Below are 21,903 nucleotides of genomic sequence, written 5' to 3'. Positions count from 1 at the left end.
CCTCGGATTCACTTCTCCGCACGTCCTACCTTCCAGAAAGTGGTCGCTTTTCTGTTCAGAGAGTTGTTGCTATTCCTTTCTTCGATCTCCTGTTGAGTTTGTAGGTGTTCAGAATGGTTTGATCCCTATCCAGCTGAATTCCTGAGAGGAGACGAAATCCAGGTCTCCTACTCCTCCGCCATCTTGCTCCGCCCCCCGCAAATAAATTAGATCTTAAGTAAAGGCATGTAGATACAATTTTATATTTCATGTATTTAAAATATGGCAAACATAATAATGTAAAATCATCTGTGTCTACATATTCTTTAGAATGATTTCTTGAGAGTTTATAATCAGCATTTTATGTCATCTGGGTTTTCTCAACCTTGCATCATAAATTTATTAAATAAATGTTATTTGAATATAAATATATAGGTATATATTTCATTTGTATATGTATACATGTGTAATTCTATGTAATTCTACTGGTACAACTATAAAGTTTTTTGGATGCATATATATTATATAAACACATGTCCGACATTCTCACACACAGAGCAATAGTTATAAAGGCAAAAAAACTTCATATCAATGGCAAATGTTTCACTGCTCAGTTCTTTTTGGGTTTCTCTTATTCTCTTGAATTATTTTTTTCCATAAGTTCTACAAGCTCAGCAAGTTTCATCTTTCAATACTTTCAGGATGATTACCATGAATTAAGAAGCATTACAGTTTAAATAAGAGAAATAGTCTTAAAAGAAATTTTAAAAATGCATTAAGGGTGCCATTTAAACCTATACCCAATTGGCAATGGTGATTTATTAACTATGCATACTTCCACAGAAACAGTGGATGTTACACTAAGGTACATTAAGTTTAAATACTTAAATGGTAAAATAGATTAGAAAGTGTTTTTACTTAATAACCAATAAATTTCCTCTATCCTGACCTCCTCTAAAATTTGGTGAAGGAGATAGTGAGGTATTCAATCAAGAAAATGGATAGAATAGGCTGACTCGCAGGTAGGGTATACATTCTCTATGATTTCCCCTTGCTGCCATATAGAAGGACTAAATGACTTTTTTTTTTTAATTGTGTTGTCTGAAATTGATGACTACCCTGTCCCTCCCATGAGCTGGTTAAAAGAAAATAACCAAAGCTGCAAGAGAAACAAAGAGAATCACATCCTCCCCTAGTTTGTATCTAAAGTAACAATAAATTCAAAATACATGAGGAGAAATAATGCAATAAATTCAAAATACAAAAGAGAAACACAAGTCAGAGGAAATGCAACTTCTGAAATATGATGGTATACTAGGAAAGACAGCATCAAGATTGTAAGAAATCTGATTTCAAACCCCTAATGTTTTTGGAATGAAATCTATGAATAGGTAGATACCTTGTTACATTATCCATGGTCCCAAATTTTAGGTCTATATCTACTGTAATCAAGCAAACAAGCATCATTATTCAATAGTAACTAAAAATAAAAAAAGAATATGGGCTCTAGGTCACAGCTGGTTATTAACAGAATAGGAAATGGGAATATGATTTTCCAAATTCCATTTGTTTAAGAAAGGGTGCATGTTTTATTTTTTATAATTTTTTTAACTATGTACAACCTCTTTTCATTTTTTTAAAGATTAATAAAATAAATAAGATAAATGCTATGGAAAGGCAAACCATTCTTACCTGTGCTCTCAAGGAGGTTATAGTACAATAATGACTAGTTAGGAAAGACTGTCCAAGATATTGAAGTTAGTGAAGCAGTTCAGTCATTCCTGTTTGTTTTTTTTTTTAAGATTTATTTATTTATTTTAGAGAGAGAGAGTGCATGAGAGCAGGGGGGAGGGGTAAAGGGAGAGGAAGAGAGAAATTTAAGCAGACTTCTTGCTGAGCATGGGCCTGATACAGGGCTTGACAGGGGGCTCAATCTCATGACCGAGATCAGGACCCAGAGATCACAATTGATCTCTGAGCAGAAACCCACTCAGATGCTTAACTGACTGTACCATCCAGGTGCCCACAGTTTAGTTATTTCTTGAAAAGGAGGTTTGGAGGGAGGCAGTACAGTACAGTGATTAGGTCTACAGACTTTGGAGTTATATTCCCTTGGATGAATCTTTGTTTAATAATTTTGAGAAAGTTACTGAACCTCTCTGGGTGTTTCAGTTTCCCTCTCCATAAATGATAAAAGCAACTACCTCTTTTTTTGGTGAGAATTATATGAGATAAATTTTAAGCACTTAGGTCACTGCCTGGCATATATGGAGAGCTCAATAAATGCTAGATTGTATCAAATTAGGAGATGGTTATTAAAAGTGAATGGGACTTCTGGCTATGGCAGACAAACTTGTAAAACCATTTCTCCTACTGAGATCAAGCAGGAAAGATAAATAACATATGGAAAGCACCTGTTGAAGGCATCAGGTGGCTATCAAAGAGCAAAGACTTGAAAAGCCAAGATTCCAGAGAAAGGAAATCACAGAAGTGAATGCAATACCACTTTCCTATCAAGGCATTTGGCAATTTACAAGCAAGATTTAGAGACTGAGAAACTGAACAGAACTTCAGACAGTCTCACAGAGCTAAGGAAAACATAGGGGTTCAGGGCCATTAAGGCAAAAGGTCCTGTAGTAAAACCCAGGCCTGGGTGGAGATTCCTGAAGGACTACTTTCTAAGAGCAAGTGCTAACCAGAAATATACCAGTCTTTATAAGAACTGATGCTCAACTTTGAATGAGCTTAGCCCTGACAGTATTAAAGTAATCTCTTCCATCCTACCTGCCAAACAGAAAAAGTAAACCCTCAGTGGAGGAAGAAAACATCATCCACAACCTCAAAGTATTTTTTAGCAGTTTGTAAACAATGCCCAACATTCGATCAAAAATTATCTGGCATGCAAGGAAACAGGACCAATAAATGAAAATCTAGAGGAAAAGAAAAAAAAAAAACACATGATAGAAACAGACCCACAGGGAAATTAGATATTAGTTATCAGCCATAAACTTTAAAGGAGCTGTTATTAATATATTAAGGAAATAGAGGGCAAGATGGTTAATTTTATAAGGTAATTAAATCTATGCACAAGATACAAATGGATACTATGACACTGGAAAACGCATTAAAGTGAACAGTTGGTAATCTGACATAAAACTAAGAAAATGACAGTATGCTTTTTGGGCTTTCTCTTCATCCTAAGTAAATGGTATCTTCGAAGTGAACTAAAATAAACAGCTGTGTAACAATGGGGAACTATAACTTAAAACAGAATTTTAAATCTTTGGTTCAATAATACAGAGATACAACCTCAGGAGAGATAACTTATTCATTTAAAGGAATCTGAGCCTCCACTACTTCTCTCACCGGTATGGCTAGAAGAATATTGGGATTTTGATGAGGGAACAGTGAATGCCCTGAATAAATCTGTATTCACTCTTATTTTAAACAGTAGAAGTACTCTCCTATCTCAATCCTATTATGAGCAAAATTGTTATAAGTACAAATGTATGTTCTAATTTTGACCATTATTGATCTAGTTTGCACTGTGAAAAATTATACTGTTGGAGAAATTTCTGTATGAGGAACATGGCAGAGTTGAAGGTCATCTGAGTGGTTAGTATGGGCAGTTGGCACAGAAAGAGTTACTAAAAGAAACATAATTATCTGCTGGAATAAATCACTTGAGGGAAATAAAAATGAAATTTGTCAATAAGTTTATTCAATGCATTACTAATTTTACTCTACAATTAAACCAAGTGCTCTATTGGTAGTTTCTGCATACATCAGAATTTTTTTTTCTCACTCAAATAAAATAAAATAAAACAAAGCTGACATTAGCCAGTTAGAAGCAACTAGGTATAGAAAGAATTGTACTTAGTTCCCTATCTATAATGTTGGTTCTGCAAATTTAACCTGGACAAGAGCACAAAATTATACTCTTTATTATGTCCTTATGATTTCGCTAGCTCTATAACTCAACTAAGAATACTTCTACCTGTATGAGATTGTAATTGTATCATATACTGGAGTTAGATAAAAAGATTATTAAACACCAAACATTAGCCAATATTTATTAAAAAACAAATGAGAAATATATTTGTGAATTGTTATACATAATCTCCTTGGGAAAGAAAAAAATAATGTTGAGGTACCTTGGCATCACCGAATTAGAGCCTTTAGTCCTGGATTTGTCCTTAACTAGCTCTGTGACCTCAAGCATGTCATTTAACCTTTCTGATGCAGTCTGCTTAGCCATAAAATAAAGATAATTGTGATATGATCTAATTCCATAATTAAGCTACCTTCATGTGCCAGTGCCTTTATGGATATTAAGAATATGAGATATCACTGAAGAACAGAAAACTATATGTGAAAGCACTTTGTCAAGGATAATACATTATACAAACAACTATTTTATGCTATTGTGATCATAAATGTTTTTTCTAGAAGTGTCAGAAGCATCTAGCTTTCTCCTCAAATGCAAGGGAACCCTTACTGTACCAAATTTTACATATAGAAATTTGCATCAGCAAAATAAAATACATGACAATTATTGGGAAAAAATTAAGGTAGAATATGAAATAAAAAGCTGCTTTCTAACCAGAACAGAGAAAGGACAGTAGGGCCAATAATAAAGTAATGACTTGCTTAGAACTCTGAGTTCAGGAGGACTAGTGTTCAATAGGATAATGGTCTGGAAATATAAAGAAAGTGTTAAAATTGCCTATCAGTCTAATATTCCCCATGACAAAACAGGAAAATCATAGTGGAAAATTTTTCTTTGATTATAATAAAGAAAAAAAAAACATTTAAAAAATACCAAATCCACTACAAAGAAGGAATAGGAAAAATGAACTGCTACTCTGCAATGTGAGACACCCATTGAGAACAGTATACATAAAGATGATGATTTTTATAATATAGACTAGAAAGAGAGACCACAATAAAAAAAACAACAACAAACTTCTGTTTTGAAAAGCCTACAGTTAGTGAGATTTAAGACCCTAGACTTACTGACCCTACATCTTTCCAGAAACCTTACCACTGCTGGTTAAAATAGTTGAAAATTAACATTCTATAATGATATTCTGCAGTGTCAGGATTACACTAGATTATTATGAAAACTAAAAATGAATGAGTCCCTTTGAGATATATTCTCCCAGCTTGCCACTAAGGTGATACAAGAATATGATGGGCTATGATATCAAAACATAGCTGTGGATAAAGAAGCACCAAGCAGACCAGATTCTATATTTTATTTTATTTATATTATTGCCCCAAGTAAGCGATTAATTCCACATGGAAGAATTCTTCAAAGGAGTGGAAATATTTAAAATAAAAAGCTGACCTAGTTAATTGAAATAAAACTATCCCTCACTTTATAGAAAAGATGTATCTCAGAAGACTTGACCAAAGTGAATAATTTTTAAATTGTCAACATCCTTTTAATAGTCAAGGATTCATTTGCTAACAAAAAATAACCCTTCAAATGAGATACTGAGTCTGTATTATTATAAATACCCATTAACCCATGGGTTAATAATGCCCATCATCAATTCACATTGTCAAAATTTCTGTCATGCCTAGTGACTACCTAAAATATCACATCTACTGTTCCTGGAATTTTATTCTTATATTTGTTTTCTTCCCAAAAAGTTTAGGTTGTCTAATAGACTGTGATTATATTGTCAATAGAGTTTTTAAACTAAACATGCTATTATTCTAATTTAGACATTCTGTAAATTTAGGGCTATAATTTAGTAAATTTCCATTCTTTGTGAATTTGGTAAGATGAAACAAACTATAAGTTTAAATTCCATTATTCTTTCTGTCATTTAGAACTCTAATTAATTTTGCCTATCAGGTTGAAATACACACTGGCCAAAGAGATTGTGGGTCCTGATATGCTCTTGGTATTGGGTCACTGAGCCACACAAGTTTTCACGTATACTAAGACTTTTGGAATTAGAATCAAAACATGTCACAGAAATTGACAAGGCACAAAGAAACAAAAAATAAATATAATCAGATATAGGAGAGACGTCCTTCCAAGTTGGAAGTGTTTCTTCTTAGAGATATTTCATTGTAATACCATCAGGATATAATTGTTCAATAATTCTATGAAATTTATCAATCATAATGCCAATGACATCAGAATAAAAAACAAAATCCAAAGAATTAACAATCAGTGCTATCTAGTAGATTAAAAAAAATTTTGTATGAAGCAAAAGAAACCAAGACATTAGAAAGTGATATGAGGTTCATGACTGTAAAATGTCCCTTTCTTGACACTTGGAGAAAAAGAGGTCAAGATCAAGGGGAAAGAACATCATCAATACATTACTTACTTCTTTGTATCCAAAGATGATGCGTCCATCCATGAGGAGGGTTGCCTGGAATGTGAAGCTTCCCAGGTTGTAATTATCCTGGAGATGCACGTGGTCCCACTGGACAACAAGTGCTGTGCCTATAAACCCCATTGAAACAGAAGAAATGCATTGATAAATATATATCAATCAATTCTGGAGAGAGACTTCACCAAACCATAGATATAGTCTTAAAATCTAGTAGTTGTGCCTCTTGAACTTTATATGGTTAATTGGAATTCTGTTATTGAAATAGTATTTGGGATATTTTTAAACAATTGAGTATTCTCTAAATATTTAGTAAAATCGAATCTCATACTGAGGTTAATATTGAGCCCAGTATGAGGGAATTTTGCCTTAGGAAGTCCATTAATGTTAATGTGTACTGCCTGCTTAAATTTCTATGAGCCACTTTTAAAATGTAGCCCAAGTGGATTGAATGAACTTCAAATACATTTGACAAATGCTGAGAACACATTCAGAAAGCTAGAATCACTTATAAAAGACCTGAAAATGTCTCTTCGATACTTAGAATTATACTCTTCCAAGCTGAAAAAAATTCCTTCAGCACTAATGGGAATTTTCCTCTCTGGTTCACAATGCCTGCATTTCTGTCTTTGTTGTATTGCTTCAAGGAGGCTGCAAGGCAGCTTAAAGGGCCCCAAGCAAAGATTTCTGAAGCCCCCTTGAAGTACACTGGGATGAATGAATCTTCAGTGCTATGTATCATATTCTGATGAGTCAATCTGCCAGAATTAAGTATAAAACTATTAACATGAAATGTGAACTGAAATAGTTTAATTGCCACTGATGAAAAGTCATAGTTTTGTTTTAAATGACATTGTTTATTTTCTATTTTTTTTTTCTAAAAAATGAGCAGCTAAGACTTTTGCTTAGCTCTAAGTATTGGATTTTTTGGTTGGCTAAAATAAATGTTTACATTCTGTGAAAAATGTTTCACAGAAATGAAAAATGTTTTACAGAAAATGAAATTCACAGAACTAAAAGAGATAAACTTAACTCCCAGGTTGATTAAAATTGATTAAATTAGGAAAAACAAAAACAAAAAAAACCTCAAGATTGTATGACAGAGAGCTTCTGTCTGGGTTAGTGAAGATGTGGTGTTGCTGGGAGAGTAGTGTGCCCAGGGAGGGCATGCAAGCTCCACACCTCTCCCCACATGTCTTGCCCTATGCACTTCTTCCATCTGACTGCTCATGAGTTAATCCCTGTACCTGATTAATGTAAAACAGAATACTGTCTTCACTGTGTTTTTGAGTTCAACATAATGCTGAGAGCTTTTGACCAAGATGGTGACATGGGAGGCTTCTGAATTTCCCTCCTTCCATGGACACACCCAATGTACACACAGAGCTACATACAGAGCAATTTCCTCTGAGAGAAATCTAAAAAATAGCCAAGTAACTGCTAGAATTTGGGCAACTGAGAAAATACCCACATTGAAACTGCATGCATCTAGCTGCTGTGATCCTCTCTGAAACCCAAAAGAGCCAGCGGGCACTTCCCCCACCTTCTTCCTTTTGCTCACTCTGACAATAAAAACAGGCCACCAACATCCTTCTGGAAAGGAGCTTGCACATGTCTGGCACCCAGCTTTTGTTGCTGCCACCTGAGAGACAGGTCCCCGGATCACCTGGTTCTGATAGACAACTGGATTTGCATTTACAAGTCCCACAGGACTGTAGCAGACAAGGAAGCAACAGGTATGCCCATGAGTACTTGCCATAGCAATGCCCCTAGGGCTCAGCAGAGAGGCAGCAGGCAAAAATGCCCATCTTTCCCTGGAAGGGGTGTGACTATGTACTTTATAAGCTGTAGCATGAGGGTCTGGCTTCTAATTAGTCCATTTAGCTGCTGACTATTATCCTCCCCAGGACCCAAAAGAGCCAATGACCACTTCCTCCACCATCTCTCTCTGGCTAACTTCAACAATAAAACCAAGTTGCCAGTATCTACCTTCAAAGAACTTGTCCATACATCTAGCGTCCTCACTTTTATAGCTCCATCCAAGGTTTAGGCAGCCAAATCACCTTGCTATTGCAAGATGACAGCCAATGAGGCTTGTATTCACAAATCCTAGAGGATTATAGCAAATAAACAGTTTTTAAATGGGCAAAGGAGCACCCCCTCATGGCTAGTAGAGAGACCAGGCAAAAATGCCTATCTCCCAGTTTCCCCCCAGAAGGAGTTTGACTGCATACTTTCTTAGCTGCTGCCTGAGGGTCTGGCTCCAGATCAACCCCACATATAGGTGTTGATCATTCCCTTTGAAACACTGATGGGTCTTGGCATACTCTCAACTACTGGGAACCACTAAGAACAAAAACAGTATCATAGAGATTTAAGAGACATAGATAATCATAGAGATTTAAGAGACAACCAGGAGCTCAGGCTAGGCTTATTGATGCAGTTTGTGTCCTACATAAGCCACTCTGAAAAGACTGGATAAGGTGGCTATTTTATCTAATGTGCAGAAACTAAGAGAGTCAAGAAAAATGAAAAACAACAACAACAACAAAAAAACCCCAAAACAGGGAAATATGTTCCAAACAAAAGAACAAGAGAAATCTCCAGAAACCAATCTTAATGAAACATCAGTAAGTTAATTTACCTAATGAAACATCAGTAAGTTAATTTACCTCATAAAAATGCTCATTGAAGTTACAAGAGTAATACATGAAGAAAGTGAGAATTTCAACAGATATAGAAAGCATAAAAAGTACTAAATACAAATCAAAGAGATGAAGAATACAATACTGACCTGAAAATTTTAATAGAATGATTCAACAACAGGCTAGATCAAGTAGAAGAAAGGAACAATGTACTCGAAGATAGTGCAGTGGAATTCACCAGGTCAAAAAACAAAAAGAAAAAAGAGTGAAGATAGCTTATGGGACATATGGGACACCATCAAGTGGACTGATGTTCCTATTATAGGAATCTCAGAAAGAGAAGAGAGAAAGAAAGGGGAAGAAAGCTTGTTCAAAGAAATAATGGCTGAAAACTTCCTTACCTGTAGAAATAAATAGACATACAGATCCAGGAAGCCCCAAAATACCAAATAAGATGAATCAAAGGAGACTATCATTTAGACACACTATAATTAAATTATCAGAAGTTGAAAACAAAGAATCTTAAAAGCAGCAAGAGAAAAGCAACTTCCTCCTTATAAAGGAACCTCCATAAAACAATTAGAAGATTTTTCAACAGAAACATTGCAGGCCAGAGTGAATAGGATGAGATATTCAAGGTGCTAATAGAAAGGAAAAAAACTGCCAACTAAGAGTACTCTACCAAAAAAAGTTGCCCTTCAGAATTGGCAGGGAAATGGAGTCTTCCATACAAGCAAAAACTGAAGGAGTTCATCACAACTAGACCAGCTTTATAAGAAATGTTAAAGGGAGTTCTTTAGGCTGAAATGAAAGGATACAAATAAGTAATAGGAATTATATGAAAATATAAAACTCACTGGGGTAAAGGTAAATATATAGTTAATTAAGAATATTCTAATATTGTAACAGTAATGGGTAAATCACTAATAACTCATGTATAAAGGTTAAAAGACAAAAGCATAAAAAAGAACTATAGTAACTTGTTAATGGATACACAATAGAAAAAGTTGTAAACTGTGACATCAAAAACATAAAATGTGGTGGAGGGTATAAAATATAGAGCTATTGTATGAGTTTGAGTTAGTCATTATTGGCTTAAAATAGATTGTATAAATATAAGGTGTTTTATATAAGCCTTATGGAAACCACAAAACAAAAGCCTATAGTAGAAACACAGAAGATGGAGTAGAAGGAATCTAAGCATAGAGCTACAGAAAATGATCAAATCATAGAGGAAAAGAGCAAGAGAGGAAGAAAGGAAAAAAGGAACTACAAAACAGCCAGAAGACTACTACCAAAATGACAACAGTAAATCCATACCTATCAATGGTTACTTTAATTGTAGATGGACTTAAATTCTCCAATCAAAAGTCATAGAGTGAAAAAAAAAAAAAGAGTGGCCGAAGAGATAAAAAAGAACAAAAAGACTATTATATATGCTGCTTATAGGAGACACACTTTAGTTTTAAGGACACAGGTAGATTGAAAGTGTAATTATGGAAGACAATATTCCATGCAAATGGAAACCAAAAGAAAGCAGGGATAGATAGAATTATATTAGATACTATAGACTTTAAGCCAAAACCTGTAACAAAAGGCAAAGGAGATCATTATATAATGATAAATGGGTCAATTCATCAAGAGGATATAACAATTGTAAAAATTTATGCACCCACATAAGAGCAGCTAAATATATAAAGCAGATATTAACAGATCTGAAGGCAGAAATAAACAGCAAAGCAGTAATAGTAGGGAACTTCATATCCCACTTTCAACAATGGACAGATCATCCAGTCAGAAAATCAATAAGGAAACATTGGACTTAAACTACCTGTTAGACTAGATAGACCTAACAGAAATATGCAGAATATGTCATCAAACAGTAGCAGAATATACATTCTACTCAAGTGCACATGGAACATTCTCCAGGACAGATCATATGTTTGGCCACAGGACAAGTCTTAACAAATTTATGAAGACTGAAATTATATCATTCACGTTTTTTGACCAAAATGGTATGAGACTAGAAATTACAAGCAGAAGGAAAACTAGAAAATTCACAAATATGTGGAAGTTAAAAAACATCTTCCTGAATAACCAATGAGTCAAAGAAGAAATCAAAAGGAAATTCTAAAAATACCTTGAGATAAATAAAAATGGAAACACAACATATCAAAACTTATGGGATGCAGCAAAAGCAGTTCTAAGAGGAAAATGGATAGCCATAAATGCTTTCATTAAGAAAAAAGAAAGACCTCAAAAAACAACCTAACTTTACACCTTAAGACAGAACTAGAAAAAGAAGAATAAACCAAGCCCAAAGTTAGCAGAAGGAAATAACAAAGATCACAGCAGTAATAAATGAAATGGAGACTCAAAAGAAAATAGGAATGATCAATGAAATAAAGAACTGTTTTTTTAAGATAAAAAAATTGACAAAATTTTAGCTAGGCTAAGAAAGAGAAAAGACTCAAATAAATAAAAACAGAAATGAAAGTGGAGGCTTGACTACTGAAAACACAGAAGTACTAAGGATTATAAGAAACTAGTGTGAACAATTATATGCCAACACACTGGACAACTTAGAAGAAATATATAAATTCCTAGAAACATACCACTAATCAAGACTGAATCATGAAGGAATAGAAAACCTAAACAGACCAATTACTAGTAAGGAGATTGAATCAGTAATTAGAAAAAAGGAGATTGAATCAGTAATTAGAAAAAAAGGAAAGTCCAGGATCAGATGGCTTCATTGGGGAGTTCTAGCAAACATTTAAAAAAAGAATTAGTAGAGGGGGAGACAAACCATGAGAGACAATGGATTCTGAAAAACAAACTGAGGGTTCTAGAGGGGAGGGGGGTGGGAGGATGGGTTAGCCTGGTGGTGGGTATTGAGGAGGGCACATTCTGCATGGAGCACAGGGTGTTATGCACAAACAATGAATCATGGAACACTATATCTAAAACTAATGATGTAATGTATGGGGATTAACATAAGAATAAAAAAAAAAAGAATTAGTAGCAATCCTTATTAGAAGAAAAAATACTTCCAAGTTTATTTCACAGGACCAGCAGGGTATCAGGGTATCAGCACATTCAAGAAAAGAAACTTACAGAACAATATCCCTGATGAAAATAGATCCAAAAATCTTCAACAAAATATTAGCAAACCAAATCAACAGTACATTAAAAGGTTCATACACCATGATCAAGCTGGATTTATTCCTGGGATGCAAGGATAATTCAATATACACATATCAAGCAATGTGATAAACACAGTAATAAAATGAAGGATAAAAATTATATAATTATCCAAATAGATGCAAAAAAATTTTTTGACAAAATTCAATATCATTTCATGATAAAAATGCTTAACAAATTATTGATAGAATGTATCTTAACATAACAAAGTCCATAAATGACAAGCCTGTAGCTAACATCATTCTTAAGAGTGAAAAGTAGAAAGCTTTTCTTCTAAGATCAGGAAAAAGACAAGGATGCCCACTCTCACTATTTTTATCCAATATTGTACTGGAAGCGCTAGCAAGAGAAATTAGTTAAGAAAAAAATAAAAGAAATCCAAATTGGGAAAAAATGAAGTAAAATTGTTTCTGTTTGAAGATGGCATAAAATATTTCTATTTTAGGAAGGGGAAGAGGGGATGGGTTAGCCTGGTGATGGGTATTAAAGAGGGCACGTACTGAATGGAGCACTGGGTGTTTATATGCAAACAATGAATCATGGAACACTACATCAAAAACTAATGATGTAATGTATGGTGAGTAACATAACATAAAATAAAAAAAAATTAAACAAAAAAATGCAAATAAAGTAAATGCTGTTAAAAGGAAAAAAAAGAAAAGAATGTTGCTTATAATGGCTTCAAAGACAATAAAATACCTAGGAATACATTTAAACAGGAAGATGAAAGATCTGTATGTTGAAAACTATAAGATATTGATGATAGAAATTAAGGAGACACAAATAATGTAAAAATATTCCATATTCATGGACTGGAAGAATTAATATTGTTAAAATGTCATACCACCCAAAGCAATCTACAGATTCAATGCAATCCTTACAAAAATTCTGATGACATTTTTCGCAGATATAAAACAGAATCCTAAAATTTGTATGGAGGCACGAAAGACTCCAAATAGCTAAGCAATTTTGAAAAAGAAGCAAAACTGGCAGCATCACACTTTCTGATTTCAAAGTATTACAAAACTTTAGTAATCAAAACAGTATGGTCCTGGCATAACAACAGACACCTAGATTAATGGAACATAACAGAGAGCCCAGAAATAAACCTGTTCTTATGTGGTCAATTAATTTTCAATAAAGAAGCCAAGAATACACAATGGGGAAAGGACAGTCTCTTCAATAAATTGTGCTCGGAAAAGTGGAGAACCACATGCAAAAAAGTGAAACTGAACCCCTAAATCACTGTATACAAAAATCAACTCAAAATGGATTAAAGGCTTGATAAGACCTGCAACCACAAAAGTCCTAGAAGAAAACACAGAGGGTAAGCTCCTCGATATGTCTCAGTAATGATGTTTTTGGATTTAACACCAAAAGGGAAGGCAGCAAGAACAAAAACAACAAGGTGGACTATGTCAAACAAAATATCTTCTGCACAGCAAAGGAAACCAAGAAAATGAAAAGGCAGCCTATTGAATGGGGAAAAAAAAATTTGTAGACCACATATCCCATAACATGTTAATATCCAAATTATGCAAGGAACTGATATAACTAAATAGCAAACAAACAAAAAACGGGAAAAGGACCTAAATAGCCACTTTTCTAAAGGTGATATACACATGGCTAACAGGTATATGAAAAGGTGTTCAACAATACCAGTCTTGAGGGAAATACAAATCAAAAGCACAATGAGATAACACCTCACACCTGTGATGATGTCTATTATCAAAAAGAGAAGAGATAACAAATGTTGGAGAGCATGTGGAGAACAAGAAAACCATGTAGTCTGTTGGAAGTGTAAACTGTCACAGTCACTATGGAAAACAGTATGGAGGTTCCTCAAGAAACTAAAAACAGAACTACAGTATGATCTAGAAGTCCCACTACAGGGTATATACCAAAGGAAACAAAATCATTTCTCAAAGAGATCTCTGTACTTTCTTGTTCATTGCAGCATTATCCATACTAGCCAAATATGGAAACAACTTAAGTGTTCATCTGCAGATGAATGGATAAAGAACACACACACTGGAATATTATTCAGCCTGCAAAAAGAGTGAAATTGTGCCTCTGTGACCGCATAAATGAATTGGAAGGCATTACGCTAAGTGGTGGGGGGTGGGAGGGATGGGGTGGCTGGGTGATAGACATTGGGGAGGGTATGTGCTATGATGAGCGCTGTGAATTGTGTAAGACTGATGAATCACAGACCTGTACCTCTGAAACAAATAATACATTATATGTTAAAAAAAGAAGAAGATAGCAGGAGGGGAAGAATGAAGGGGGGGAAATCAGAAGGGGAGACAAACCTGGAGAGACTATGGACTCTGAGAAACGAACTGAGGATTCTAGATGGGAGGGGGGTTGGGGGGATGGGTTAGCCTGGTGATGGGTATTAAAGAGGGCACGTTCTGCATGGAACACTGGGTGTTATATGCAAACAATGAATCATGGAACACTACATCAAAAACTAGTGATGTAATGTATGGTGATTAACATAACATAATAATAATAAAAAAAAGAAAGAAATAAGCAAAACAGAGAAAAGGAAAAACTGCATACTATCACTTATATGTGGGACCTAAAAACAAAACACAACACAGTTGAACTCATAGAAACAGATTTTAGAGTATTGGTTGCCAGGAGCTAGGGGATGAAGAAAATAGGAAGAGGGTGGTAAAAGCACACAATCTTTCATTTGCACTACAAATAAGGTCTGAGGATGTAATATATAACCTGGTGACTATAGCTTCTAATACTATATTGTCTAATTGAAATTTTCTGAGAGTAAAACAAGTGTTCTTAACCTGAAAAAAAAAGGTAAATATGTGAAATGATGAATGTGTTAATTAACTTTGTGTTGGGGATCCTGTTTCAATGTATAACTATTGTATATCAGATTATCACCTTGTACACTTTAATATAGGAATGTGTTTGTTTCTTTGCAGTAAAAATTTAGATGTCAAAAAAAATTTTTTTGAATCTTTTCTTGGTGCTTTTAATCATAGGGAACACCTAACACATACCCTTGCAACAAGTGAAAACCCAAGCCTCTCCTTTTTATGGGCATCTATGTATTTATACTACCATTTTTTAAATATTAGAAAGGCAAGAGGATAATAATAGGCAGGAAACTTCCCATAAGCATAGAAGTACAGGGGTTTCTGATCAGGAAATGCCTCTGAACAGCATTCTCTTTTTCCTTCATGCATGTCTGCAACTCTCAAGCTCTAGCCTCTTCTTTATTCACTAATTTCTATGAGGCACTTTGATGGTACAGAGAAACATGGAATTGGAGGGCAGAAGACCTAGCCTCTGTTCTGTCTCTACTGCTGTTCACATGGCCTTGGACACAACCTTCATGAACCTGTTTGTTCTCCTACAACATGGTGGAGGAGGGCAGAATAATTCTTACTTTCTAGGGATTTCTGCATGAAATACGAGAAAATATAATTACCTCAAATTCTTTGCAAAGCAAGGTCTACATAATTGAGTAATTAAATGTTTTTCATGCAAATTCGGATGAAGATAGTCTTAATATATTATCATCAGCAGGCTTTTTAAAATAACAATAAGTTTGCAAATTTTATGTTTAGTAGTGCCATCATGGCTCTCCCAACATTGGTTAATCTAAATGGTTCTACATACATACTGAGTGGCTCATTCATAACTGAAAGATTATTTAAGTGTAAATGTTATTAAATTCAAAGCTACATATCTCTATACTGTTTTGTCAAATAACCAGTATTTCAAGTTTCATCTTATATTAAAAGTTACTGAAATCTAAAACTTTATGATCTACAGGATGGTAGGAGTGGCTTTTGGAGATAAATCTTACATTTCTCTATGTAGCCCCTAATTCACCTCTGTTCTCTAGGTAGTGTCTAATATAGGGAGCAACTGGGTAAGTAAACCAGGAAGGCACTTTCTTTGGACAATTAATGATGTAAGAGTACATACTGCCAAAAGAAAACCATGAGTTGAAGACTGGAATTTACATTTCTAAAGAGCTGCTTTAGCATGGCCCATCTCCTGGCTTAGGTCACTATCAGCTCAAAATCTAGTGACACTGCTCCTTATCTCAAAGACGAAGTTGTTATTTAAGCTCATATATCAGACCACATGACTTGCTACACCATCCTATGTGCTTATTGGAACTGAGCACTTGGAATTGAGCATCCCTGCAGTGTTTATTGAACCCTAATCAAGTTATCTCATCAGTAATGGATGCCAGTTTTTCATTTCCAAAATGAAAACAGGCAAGTAGGAGGAACTCGTGCCACTTCATGTCACTGTCAACTCCCAGTTTTCTGATTCTCTGCCCAGACTTCTGATCATTAGTAAGAATTATACTTTTTAATTTGCAATTCTAAACCATCAAATTATTTTTCTATAAAGTGTTTTATAACTTTTCTAGTTTTCGAACATTACTATTCTGTGGCTCACATAGATTTCAGTCAACATCTATTCTACCTATGACATATGGAAGCATCATCTCATTTTTAAAATCTAGTGTTTTAATGTTTACAGAAATATATTAGAAGAAATTTTCTGAACTGCTGCTGGTCTCTTTTAGAGAAATTTTGTTTTCCTAAAATGTTGAGTTTCCCATCCTTAAGCATTCTTTCAGTGATCCTAACTAATCAATATTGGAAATATTTCAGTAAGTTGCTACTGTATAAAAAGGACTTTTTGAGTACCTTTACAATATTCAAAAGTGTTTCATTCATTTAATAAAACACAAACAATAAATTACAGTTTTCATTGTCATATTGTGGGAACTCAGTACTCCCACTGGTCATTACACAGAAGATATTTCAATAAAGTAAAATACATTAACTCTTGAGTATTTTTAAGATTCTCAGAATTAAAAAAATACCTACATATTTAATTTTTTAAAATTTGTTCCTTCACTGAATAATTATGGGAGTCCTACTGTGTATTGACTTCCTGTGTCAGATAGTGAAGATAAAATGATTTATTATAGTCACAGTCCTTGTTTTCAAAGAATTTAGTGTCCAGTTGGAGTGGCATACATTAATTTTTAAAAATCACTCAAACAAAAGTAAAATTCAAATATTAAGAGCTACCTAGGAAGGTGGTATACAAGAGAGTATATGGAGGGAGAGACGAGAGACTTACTTATTATGCTTTATGATTTTGCTGCTAATATTACGAAAACTCCATCATTAGAATCCTGTGCCCATGAGTGAATGTCTCCAACATCGCCAATAATTGACAGAGCTTGGGAAAGAATCAACTTTCATCAAATCATTTCCTATTTACAAAGGTGATTCTGTCAGAAAGGTCATGGAATAAGCTTCAGATAAGTTTCTGGCTGTAGTTCTGCCCCAAGTATCCTTACAATCTATTCATACATCCTTGGCATTAGCACCTCATTAATTTTTTTTTTAAAGGGAGGATAGAGTATAATAGTTCTTAAAATAACAGGAGAAGGTAATTATTATGGCTAACATTTGGAGTTACCTAATACTGGAACATACTTTAGTGTTATTCAAGTTAAAATGTGTTTCTCAGAGTGTATATCTAACCATGTTTAGCTTCCTTTTTCATTTGCTATTTTGACCTGTAAAATGGCTTCATCACACTGGTCAGAAGATTACTTTTAGCAAAATGATCACATTTCCCCAACACTACTGTCACTATTAAGTCTATACTACCCACTAGTAAATTTCCTCCTCCATCTTTGAGATAAGAGTAGAAATAACTCTGTTCACACCAAATAGTTCCATTATTTTAAAAGATGAAATTGTCATTTGGGCAAATAAATACTATTTTTGTATTACAGAGTACAGGAATTTCTATCTTTACTTTTCCAAAACAAACTTTTCTTTTCCTATTTTCCCTACCAAAGTTACAGCCTTCCATAAGATACAGACATGAAAATCCACATATGTCTTCAGAACCTTAATTTTTTTACTTAGATTTGAATAGCATTTAGTGATATAGTCCAGGTTTTTTCTATTTTATATGTCCCCAAAAGAAATAGTAGGGATAGATTGTTGTCAGTGTACTTGATAAACCTTGGTAGGCTCTATTTGCTATTTTAAAGTCAGGAGAACTTGATTTTCATAAGTGCATTTTAACTATCCACTACCTTATTTTTTAAAAGGTATGTTCATCTTATGGTATATGTGGTTCATAAGTCTTGGAAATTTAATATCAATATATTATGCCACTTGCCTCTATTTGAAGATAACAAATTATCCTTATTTAATTTTTTTAATAGTAAGGACTTACTGTAAATAGCATCAAATAAATTTATCTGCTTTGTTTGAGGTGTCCTATTTTATAGCAACTCATTTACTATAACGCCTAACAAGTGTTAATAAACATTTGTTGAATGAACAAGTGAATGAATGAATAAATGACTTTTGACCATAGAGTTCAATGCACATATTAACAGTTACAGTATAACATTGTCATCGTAAGACTTTTGCATCAAGCACTTTATAATCCAGTTTACCCCCCAAAAAACCCTCCAGGTTAACAAGAGATTGATATGAATCTGATAATCAATGTTTAAAAGTACACATTCAGTAAAGAATAGGCTAATCGATACATACCATTATCAAAATATCTGACTGTTGAATTTCTGGATACACTGGGATCGAAATTTGCCATTAAAGGCGCTATGTACTGTGTGGCCGTAAGCATTCGATGTACAACTTCTCCAGTGTATATGAAACCTGTCATTGCAAAAACAGGAAATATGTTAAGGAAAAGCCCAGATAAAATTTTACCTCCAAACTTAATTGCAGTCATATTTTGAAAGTAAAATATCACAGTAGCTAAAAAAAAAAGGAACATAATTAATGTCTTAATGTCTGATCAATAATAGGTGTGGATTATGTAACAAAGTCTCATAATTTTGTAGTACCTTGCAGACTGGTAAAGCAGAAATCTAGAATATGTACAATTTTAATTGTGGGAAAAGTGACTTTTCTGGAAGAGATCATTAGGCTAAAATGGTTAATACAGTAGGTAAGTAATTCAAATATTCAATCTGCCATTAATTTTTTTTTTAAAGATTTTATTTATTTATTTGAGAGAGAGAGAACGAGAGAGAGCACATGAGAGGGGGGAGGGTCAGAGGGAGAAGCAGACTCCCTGCCGAGCAGAGAGCCCGATGCGGGACTCGATCCAGAGACTCCAGGATCATGACCTGAGACGAAGGCAGTCGCTTAACCAACTGAGCCACCCAGGCGCCCCTCAATCTGCCATTATTAATCTCTTGTTAGTTTAACACTAGCTGAACATGCAAGTCCTTTTTACAAGTGAATGAATTTTCATGATGTTTAATTGCATTTTCATGAAGTTTAATTGCATTTCTCAAACTGTAATCTCAGTTTGGGACATTTTATAAACCGCACATGGATATCTTTAACACTAAGATGCACAAAATGTTCTGGACCTTACTTTCAAAGTTGAAAGGATGTTAAACACCCATGAAAAAACTTGCACATTTCTGAGTTTTAATAATACTAGCACTTTATCAAGAAGAAAGATATTACATGTTGCAGTTAAATGGTAAAACATTGATAATGCGCAAATGCCTCTCTATTTAGAGTGTGATCAATTACAGCCTGTTCTAGTGGTTGGGTACTGAGAGAGAATTAACTATGAAGAACTTCGTATTGAATTAACTTTCAATAGCTCCTATGTTACAACCCTGTCCACTTCCAATTATCCACACTGGCCTTATTTATTTTGTGGATTATTCATGACAAATTATTAATCCTATATTGGCTTCTTGCCTCTAAGGTCTTTAGCTTCCTAAAAGGAGAGTCAGCTCAGGGAATATTAATATTAATATTAATCTAAGAAATGCACAATTAAGAACATATATGTAAGTAGGCACACACACATAAGATATAAAATAAAACCCAAAGCAAATTATTTGTGATAATGCAATTGTAATGTAATGTTTAGGCAATCACAGGTTAACTAGACAGCTGGGACTACTGTAGATCATTTTTCTATTTTCATAAGAATTAATGAATAAAACAAGCAATACTTAAAAAAACACAAAATTGTGTTAAAGCTTCTGTTACCTTACTTCATGGTCTGAATAAAGTTTTCATTGGTGTATTGTGGTTTTTGTATCATTTCAAATTTTCAGTTATAATTTCTAGGTAAGTTATTAGAAATTTAAATCTGCAGTTATTTATTTTGAAATTAATTTGTCTTTCTCGCAATGTCTTCTTTCCTTTGACTTCCTTTACATTTTTCATCAAGGGCATAACTGAATTTTAGCTATTTACCTTTAAAAATATATTTTTAACTAGCGAAATCTCTACCATGTATTTTAATCATTGATTATTTCTTGTTTCTCAAATGCCAAATAATATCTTTCAAATAAATTCCCTATGTCTTGAGCAGAATTTTGTACATTTGCAGTTTCACATAGCTCAAGTGTACTAAAAGATATTAAGATACGGTGCTACAGTCATTGCTTTTGTTTTATTTCCCTGTAAATTTTCAGAGTCACCATCAATGTTCAAAGCCAATATCACATCCCTAAAGTTATCAAGATGAAGAGTAACTATTTTTCAGGACATATGATTTATTTTTTTCCCCTATCCTCACCCGCATGCCTTTGTAATTTCACCATTAAGGTGGATACAAAAATTCTATAAAGAAAAGATTAAATTATACTCTGAGAATGTTCTGTAAGGGACAGTGGCTCTGGATAGTTATTTCCCTATTCTATATTCTCCATGTACTAATGGAAGAAACTTCGCTTAATTTAAAGAAGGGGGCTGTAATTCAAGGCAGTATGATAATTGCAAATCAATACAAAATTAACTTTCCAAAGCACGTCTAAGAAAAGCAGCTGCAATTCCCAGGAAAACAGTTGCAAAATGCAGGGCAATGATTTCAGATAGCCAATTCTTACTGTTAATTCTTAAAAAAAGAAAGATACATATATATTTTTTATCCCTGAATGTTTCTATATAGATTTGGCAAAAAATTATTCTCCATTCTCTGTAACTCAGGTTTCATATCATGCAAATCCTTAACTGCTGCTTCCTTTCATCAGGAAAAAGTTTTCCGGAACCGTAATTTCCCACATTTCGAAGGTGAAGTCTCAGACTGTTCATATAGAAATAATTAAAAATATGGAAGAATCTGTTAATATATAAAAACTATAATTATAATTCTTGATTTTTCTATTATTGTAACATTAAAATAAATGATTGTTGTTGTTCCTGTGAGTAGTACAGTTGCTACAGCTACTATAACCAGGTACGGCCACCATGACTGCAAACATGTCTGCCCCATTCTTCGTCTGTTACCACTATTACCGCAGCCACCATTAAGAACAATGTGAAAAGTCACCAAAGGAGGCGAAAAACTCCACTTACTCCACAACATGAGTTGAATTCTGAGAACACTTGCTTGTTTTCCTTAGCCACGTTGCAAGCCAAGTCCTACTTCTTGGTGACCAAGGAGTGAAATGCTTCACAGGGATGGGTTCCACTTAAATCTCATTACATTCCTAAATTTTGAAAATGTCACGTCAGTGGCAGCTAATAACTGAGTGAGAAAGAAACCTTACAGGCCTGCTGACAGCAGCCAAGTGTGATTAGATGTTGAATAAGAACCTGCTGTGCAAATTTAAGAGTCCTTTTGTGGAACAAAACTTTTCCAAAGCTTCAAAGGCACCTGGAGCTGCCGCCATCCCATTCAGA

General features: G+C 34.1%; 1 protein-coding gene across 1 annotated transcript in view; it reads right to left on the bottom strand.

Moving 5' to 3' along the window:
- The window catches only part of PLXDC2 (plexin domain containing 2), a 435,549-nt gene that overhangs the window by 114,285 nt on the left and 299,361 nt on the right, over positions 1–21,903 (bottom strand). Inside the window, exons 5-6 of the mRNA XM_081818908.1 lie at positions 18,775–18,897; positions 6,245–6,448 (exon numbers count right to left, since the gene is read on the bottom strand). Of these exons, the coding sequence (XP_081675034.1) occupies positions 6,245–6,448; positions 18,775–18,897 (327 nt within the window). The remainder of the gene's footprint in view (positions 1–6,244; positions 6,449–18,774; positions 18,898–21,903) is intronic.

The sequence above is a fragment of the Leptonychotes weddellii genome, chromosome 5, assembly GCF_054177405.1.
Source record: "Leptonychotes weddellii isolate Sample4059 chromosome 5, ASM5417740v2, whole genome shotgun sequence".
Lineage (NCBI taxonomy): Eukaryota > Metazoa > Chordata > Mammalia > Carnivora > Phocidae > Leptonychotes > Leptonychotes weddellii.
The sequence above is the reverse complement of the archived record's forward strand: the minus strand, read 5'-3'. Positions and strand labels throughout refer to the sequence as shown.